Below are 8,443 nucleotides of genomic sequence, written 5' to 3'. Positions count from 1 at the left end.
AAGTTCCTACGCAGTAGTATTATCAAATTCATTCACGATAGAGATAACACTCCTACACATCTCTTCTTTTAAATATTGCTCATTTCCGCCTGATGAACCCACAGAATTATTATCACATTCATCTATATAAGTATTTAAATTGCCACACATTTGTTCTATCATAACTTCCCTATGTTCCTTGTATGTTCTCTGCAATGACTGAATGCTGGCCTCTTGACTGATCTGCAGGGTTTTAATTTCCCCCATAACAGTTTCCAGCTCCACTGACAACCCCTCCAGGCCAGTGGGCTGCGAGTTGGTCAGCTCCAAAATCTGGGTCACTTTACTGCACTGGCTGAAATAAACAATTAATACATGTACATACTAAGGAATAGTAAGTGATATTATGTATTACTTCAAACAAGAATAAAGTGTTAAATAAAGACATACATGGACAATAACTGAACGCTTCTTGGGCCTAATATGGGGTATATAGATTTGCACTTATCCATCCATCTGCCTGTCTTTTTTGTTGTATATAACTCAATATGTATTCCTGCAACTTTACAAGTACAGTAACCAGGCATGTGAGCTAATGTGCACCTCTATATTTTGTTTCTGTTGTTTTCATCATAATTGTAGTTATGTCTCCTATTTAGACAAAAAGGACATTTTAAAATATGTGTAGAGTGTAAAATGAACAAAGGCTGTTTGTAAAACATGCATGCCCCCCATAAGGGCTGTCAATTGTAGTGGCAGCCATTGAGTAGATACGTTTTCTGTCACTGTGACCTTGACCTTTGACCTAGTGACCTTAAAATCAATAAGGGTCATCTGCGAGTCATGATCAATGTACCTATGAAGTTTCATGATCCTAATCGTAAGCGTTCTTGAGTTATCATCCAGAAACAATTTTTTCTAAGTTGAGTTACCGTGACCTTGACCTTTGACCTAGTGACCTGAAACTCAATAGGGGTCATCTGCAAGGCATGATCAATGTACCTATGAAGTTTTATGATCCTAGGTATAAGCGTTCTTGAGTAATCATCCAGAAACCATTTTTCTATTTCGGGTCACCATGACCTTGACCTTTGACCTAGTGACTTGAAAATAGGGGTCATCTGCGAGTCATGATCATTGTACCTATGAAGTTTCATGATCCTAGGCAAAAGCGTTCTTGAGTTATCATCCGGTAACCATTTAACTATTTCGGGTCACCGTGACCTTGACCTTTGACCTAGTGAACTGAAAATCAATAGGGGTCATCTGCGAGTCATGGTCTCATGATCCTAGGCATAAGCGTTCTTGAGTTATTATCCAGAAACCATTTTACTATTTCGGGTCACCATGACCTTGACCTTTGACCTGGTAACCTGAAAATCAATAGGGGTCATCTGCGGGTCACGGTCAATGTGCCTATGAAGTTTCATGATCCTAGGCATAAGCGTTCTTGAGTTATCATCCGGAAACCATTTTACTATTTTGGGTCACCTTGACCTTGACCTTTGACCTGGTGACCTCAAAATCAATACTGGTCATCTGCGAGTAATGATCAATGAACCTATGAAGTTCCATGATCTTAGGCCTAAGCGTTCTTGAGTTATCATCCGGAAACCATCTGGTGGACGGACAGACGGTCGAACGGACGGACGGACATACGGACGGACTGACATGTGCAAAACAATATACCCGTCTTCTTCGAAGGGGGGCATAATTGTATTGCTACTAGAGGACTAACACTTTACATAAATATTTATCACTGTGTAATTTTACCCACATGCATAGTTTGGTATGTCTTTTTTCAACATACCCAGAGTTATGACCCCTGTTTAGCAAAGAAAACACATTTAAAATTGTATTGTGAGTAACTCAAAGAGTACAGCTGATAGAGGGATGAACTATTCTTAAAGTATTACCCACTATGTGAAATTATGCACTTGATATTTTTTTCAAGTTTTTTTTTTACATAAGAAGAGTTGTGACAGTCCCTTTTACCAAACGATAATATTTTTTCAATTGTGAGAATCCTTACTCAAATAGAGGGATACTTCTACAGTAACATATTAATCGTCAGGTTAACTTGTGCAACTCCATATGTTTGTTCATAATTTTAAGACATTTGTGCAGTTGTGGGACAAATTGGATTGTAGAGGTATCCATGTACTCAGAACAATGTTCTAGTTGTTTATACTGTTTTCAATTTTAATATTGTAAACGTTGACCACACTATCAATAATAACAAATGCAAGAAAAGAGGCATGACTTATAATTTATGTATATTCCCAAACATTTTTAAATAAGCCATCGATGAAAGTCAATAAATTGTTCACAACCACCTGTCTTAAGTGGATTAAAAGTCAATGAATGAAAGCATTTAATAAAGGCAGTACTGTAATATATCCGTAGAATGTGCAATGTTCCTACAGTGTGTTATCATAATTGAAAATCTGTTTAAAATATTGTTATGATTGGTATAACAGGTACTTAAACTGACTGTGACACCTTTATACATGTAATTTCATGTTATAAGCTTCTGTGACCTTTCACCTATTGACCTAAAGATGGATTTACCTCTTAATCTTCCGCGATGTAAACATAAAAGTCAAAGTATTCCCTAGATATCATGTGGAAACAATTTGTCTACAGACCAACCGACAAATGGACCAAAGGACAGATGCAAAGCAAAATAACCCTGCTTCTTAAAAGAGGGTCTTCTATTTCTTAATAAAGTCTCAGCATGAACAATCTAGCCTGTGATGAGTGGCCTATGCCATGCACCCTCATGGTCTACTATGTCCCAATATATTGTGTTGTCATGTTACCTATTGTGATTACTTTGCTTTTGTTCTTGTCACATGATCTATTAGTGGAAAAGAAAAGACGTCATTGTAAATTGTTTTAAAGGAGGATCCGAAAGATTGGTTTATTGTTTATTTATATGTGATATTGAAATACCATACAGTAGCAAGCCTTAGTGGCAATGAAGTGTTTTTTTAAATTGGGATATATGAATAATAATTTTGCAATTTACTTCATACTACACAAAATAAGAAAAATTACAACTTTTTTAAAATTTGTCAAAAACATACTTTAATTGTATTCGCATTATTTGCATTATTTGCAAAAAAATGGTTAAATGGCAGCAAAGCAAGAGCCAATCGCTGTTCAAGAGTGTTTTTCACATTCAAAATGTTAATTTCCTAATGTTAATGAAATCCAAGATACAAAACATGTTTATGATTATATAACACACATTTTTTTTTACAGTATTGAAAGTGTACTGAATATTGAACACAGTGGACTGCACATTTTCAACAAATATACACACATTTACTTTTCTAAATTATGCAAATATAAACAAAGGTTTAAGAATTGTTGTGGGTTTTATTTCCTTTAAAGTCACATAATATCCACCGCATGAAATGTTTGTAAAAAGTTTATGTTTTTTAAATCACATAATAGTGTTAGTAGATAAAAAGAATAACAGGTTACTGCTTGATCTTTTTGTAATATATCAGGCAAGGCTTAGAATAATATAATGGCGAGGCTTGCCGCGCCGTTATTTTATTCTTGCCGAGCCTGATATATTACAAAACGATGGGACAGTAACCTGTTTTTCTGTTTATCATACCATATTTTCCTAAAAATCTGCAAAATAATCCATTTTTTATATTTAAAATGTACAGATCCCCACTGATTTTGCTGATCCGGCTTTTACGCGTTGACATACATGTAACAACGGCGTTGGAAAAGAGGTCATGAATAATCGTTTAGAGAATAAAAGTTGTTTCTACTAAGAGTGCACCCGCTTTATTTATAAACGTTTTGAATTGGAGATCAGGAATGGACTGCAGCGACAACATTTAATGTTTGATTAAGACACATTTTTTTAAACACATTTAAATAACACTATTACATCCCCGTCATGCAAAAATTGGTCTTATAGCATATTTAGCCAGCGTAGCTCAAGATTTCGTGATATCTCCTAAGTATCCTCTACATAATGCATATCCTGAAAAGACTGCTGGACTGGAGCTACGCTGGCAGCATATTGCGTAAGACCCATTTGTACATGACACTGTTATTTACAAATCTGTGCATCTTGTAAATGGAACATCAAACCACAATGCTTTCTAATAGAAAATTGAAGTCACACTGTGTTATTTATAGCAAAATGGCAAATGTCAGTTGCCTATTCTGGATTACAGGAAAGATTTTCAAACAGACTGAGTGCGTACATGTATGTCACGTATGTGTGGCTAGACAATTCAATGATTTCAGATCTAGCATGCAAACTATATTATTTTGATAATTGAAAGACAAATGCAAGACAAACAACATTTACCAATATATTTTAGGTTTTCAATAATTTATTTCCATAAAATTCATGGGATTGTTATTTGATATCTTAACAAGATGTGTTTGTGAAACACAATGTCCCCCTATATGACGTTTGACCTTGAAGGATGACCTTGATCTTGACCCTTCACCACTCAATATGTGCAGCTCCATGAGATACACATGCATGTCAAATATAAAATTGCTAGCTTCAATATTGCAGAAGTTACATTACATGAGCAATTTTGACCCATATGTTTGACCTAGAAGGATGACCTTGACCTTGACCTTTCACCCCTCAAAATGTGCAGCTCCATGAGATACACATGCATGCCACATATCAAGTTGCTATCTTCAATATTGCAAAAGTATTCATAAAATAAGCGATTTGGGCCACATATATTTGACCTCTGACCTTGAAGTATGACCTTGACTTTTCACCACTCAAAATGTGCAGCTCCATAAGTTACACATGCATGCCAAATATCAAGTTGCTCTCTTCAATATTGCAAAAGTATTCATAAAATGAGCGATTTTTGCCACGTATATTTGACCTCTGACCTTGAAGGATGACCTTGACCTTTCACCACTCAAAATGTGCAGCTCCATGTTATACACATGCATGCCAAATATCAAGTTGCTATATTCAATATCGTAAAAGTTATTGCAAAATGTTAAAGTTGGCGCAAACCAACCAACCAACAGACCAACAGACCAACCAACAGACAGGGCAAAAACAATATGTCCCCCACTACTATAGTGGGGGACATAAAAAGCAATATTGTATTATCAACATGAGGACTTTATTAATAGTTACAGTCCATCTTCCCCTGACAATTTACTGACCAAGCATTGACCCTGAACGTATTGGAGACGAAATGTATCTGCAGTCTGCGAAACAAGCGCACGCCCGGTGGCCTGGGCGTGTAAATTATAGCTCGGGCCTATTAAATTGCCATATCGTACGCCCGTCAGTCCAGTAAACATATGGACATATGGACGGACATACGGACCGACATGTGCAAAACAATATACCCCCTCTTCTTCGAAGGGAGGCATAACAATATATAGGGCTCTTAAACCAGGCAATCACTTTTTCTAGGTAATTGAAGTAATCTAGGTAATCATAAGTAGTTTCTTGACAGCTTTAATTTCTTATTGCAGCTGGATAGAGATTTCTTCAATATTGGAAACAAAACACTAGACAAGAATTCTAGTACACATAAAGGTAGTCTTGTCTAAAAGGCTTGTGAAAATTGCTCATGCAGTGTTACTGGTCTGACAGTGATGATAGAGCTCATAATGTGTGTTGAATGCATTTTGTTTTACAAGTTAAAACAATACAATCATAAAAATCAAGCATGTGATCTACTTTGGACAAAGAACCCAGTGTATAATGTAAATCTGTTCTATAATAACTCCATGCTGAAAGACCTCCCATACCTGAGCATTTAATATATACTAAAATTTAGTTCTGTACTGTTTGAATTGAAACCCACCTTCAAACTGCTTGTTTTTCTGATGCATGGTTATTAAGGACAAAGGCGAATGCCATCACAGAAATTAGTTAACTCCCATGGATAAGAACTCCAGACCTAATCATTGTGTATTGACCAATAAACAACAGTAAGCATAAATTTATTGAAGAGTGTGACACATGCTTTACAAGTATATGCAATATATATATATATATATATATATATATATATATATATATATATATATATATATATATATATATATATACCGTAGGTTTCCAGGTATAGCGCGCTCCCGTGTATAGCGCGCAGGCTGTTTTTTTAATGCAAAAATGGAGAAAAAATATTTAAAGACAATAAAACCAACAAATCGGACCGAAAATGGCCGCCATTTTTCTATTGCACAATCCAATAATCCGGGACGTTGGAAAGCTTAATTAAGCATTCAAAATAGGAAGCGTCATTATGATTAGGAGCATGGGTTGCATAGCACTATACTTTTTTTACAATTTTGTAATTTTCTAGCAAAAGATTAACAGTCCACGTGCATTTCGTGAAAACGTGAGAAAATAAGAATTAGTGTTCATCGTGTGATTTTTCCTCGGGGAAAGCATGGGCATTACCGGTTAATTTGAATGTGGCATGGGAGACAGGGATACAATTGTTGAGGTACACCACTGTTCAATGTTCAATATTTATACACCCAAAATGCAATTGCATATCTTCACGTTCTCATGCATATCTTCACGATCTCAAGTGTCAATTAGTTTCTCAAATATCAATAAGCGTCTTAACAAGTCGTGGCACATATTACTCAATAACATCTGCCAATTACGAAGTGCAAAATGACCCCCTTTCACACCTAACGTTACCCGCAAAAAAGACCTCGTTCGCACCTACGCTTGCCTGCTCTCCGGAATGTCGTCAACAATCCCCATCGGAATTCATCAATAAAGAAGTGTAAAAACACAAACAAAGAAATGTCCGCAAGTTTATTCAAACAAATTTATTTTTGACCAAAACTTCTTCTACCGCATTCATATCTACCAGTAGCGACTTCTTGTTGTTTCGACAATGGCCCCTCAGTCTGTACGATTATAGGGTGGTAGTTTTCTGGAAAAAAACATGGCGGCCATTTTGATTATTAACGATTACCCGTATACAACATATTTTTTACCAATTTAGCAGTCAGGATAGCGTTGTATCAATGTATAGCGCGCACCAGCTTTTTAATTTGAATTTTGGAGGTAAAACACTGCGCGCTATACGTGGAAACCTACGGTATATAGAGAGAGAGAGAGAGAGAGAAAGAGAGAGAGAGAGAGAGAGAGAGAGAGGGGTCATTTTTTACCTCAGAGGCAAGATCTGAACAAACTTACCAGAGGACCACCATACGATGTTAAAAACTGTTATCAAACCCATGACTTTTATGGATTCAGAGAAGATCTCAAACGGAACTATTTATTATATAAGTCAATAGAAATCTTGTGACCCTTGGCAAGGCAAGTTTTGACCCATGAGGCATAATTTTAACAAACTTGGTAGAAGATCACATCTTTTTCTGCTTACTTACCAAAGAAAAAGAAATACGGTAAGAAAATCAATATTGTTCCGATACATCAATGTTGATGAGCAACATGAGGAAACAACACCCACATGTGGTCATAGCATCATGAATAAATGATTAAATGTTACTTTGTAGCAAATGATCTAAAGCAGCAATTTGCAAAATTAAAAATTAATTTAATAATTTATTTCCAAAAAAAAGAATGAAAGTGTAGTCTTAACATTACAAAGTATTTCATACTTTTCAAAAACAATTAAGCAAAAAAAAATTGTAATTTCTAAAATACAATAAATTAAAATTGACATCTTGACAATTCCAAATTCTCATTTAACCCTTTCCCACTTAGAAGCAAAGTGAAAATGGCTATCTGCAAACAGCATATAACCAGAACAGCCTGCGAGTAACTTGCAGTCTGTTCAGGTTTGATGCTCTTTGCTGCTCATCAGTAACCTAAGGTTTGGAGACGAAGCCTTAAAAACTTGAATCTAGTAAGAAAGGTCTTTAATTAAATGTAACTTTCAGCACGACTAAAAATGCTTGAAAATACGTATCTAAGTGGTTAAGGGTTAAATTGTGACATAGTTCATTGATATCTTAAGACTTATTTGTGCCAAAGTATTTTATAACTACCTGTGATTATTGAAGGCACACTTTGTGCAACACAGCTGACTGTGGTCATCACATAACATTTCAATTTTGTGGTCCTTATGCGCTTCACACTTTAATAGAAATTCCTCCACCTCTTTCGAAACTGGCCATTTTTTCATGTCATTCCTTCCATAAGCTGAATGTTTTTTAAACCACTTATCATGCAACTGAATACATTTCCCACAATACAGTTTCAAACATGTTTTGCAGTAAAATTCTGCATTTGCTTGCTCTTCGTCAGAGCTTATGGCAAGTGAAGACATAGACAAGCCCGCCATTTTGATAACTGACTGTTTAAGCACCCAAAACTGACAGCTTAAGTTGAGGAAAATTATTAATTTCACAGTATCTCTGTGAATACGAATAACTAGTCCAGAAAAGACACGATTTAAATCTTTGTGTATTTAAAAGTCAAGCAATCACAAAATCTTTA

General features: G+C 35.6%; 1 protein-coding gene across 1 annotated transcript; it reads right to left on the bottom strand.

The window, feature by feature from the left end:
* Positions 1-8,230, bottom strand: LOC127872873 (uncharacterized). Its single transcript, XM_052416710.1, has 2 exons — positions 7,993-8,230; positions 1-334 (listed from the first exon to the last, which is right to left on the bottom strand). The coding sequence occupies exons 1-2, from the start codon at positions 8,127-8,129 to the stop codon at positions 7-9; spliced, it is 465 nt and encodes a 154-aa protein (XP_052272670.1). The 5' UTR covers positions 8,130-8,230; the 3' UTR covers positions 1-6.
* Between the last annotated feature and the right edge of the window lie 213 nt (positions 8,231-8,443).

The sequence above is a fragment of the Dreissena polymorpha genome, chromosome 1 (assembly GCF_020536995.1).
Source record: "Dreissena polymorpha isolate Duluth1 chromosome 1, UMN_Dpol_1.0, whole genome shotgun sequence".
Classification (NCBI taxonomy): Eukaryota; Metazoa; Mollusca; class Bivalvia; order Myida; family Dreissenidae; genus Dreissena; species Dreissena polymorpha.
Note: the sequence above shows the minus strand (reverse complement) of the source record. Positions and strands in the feature narration are given on the sequence as shown.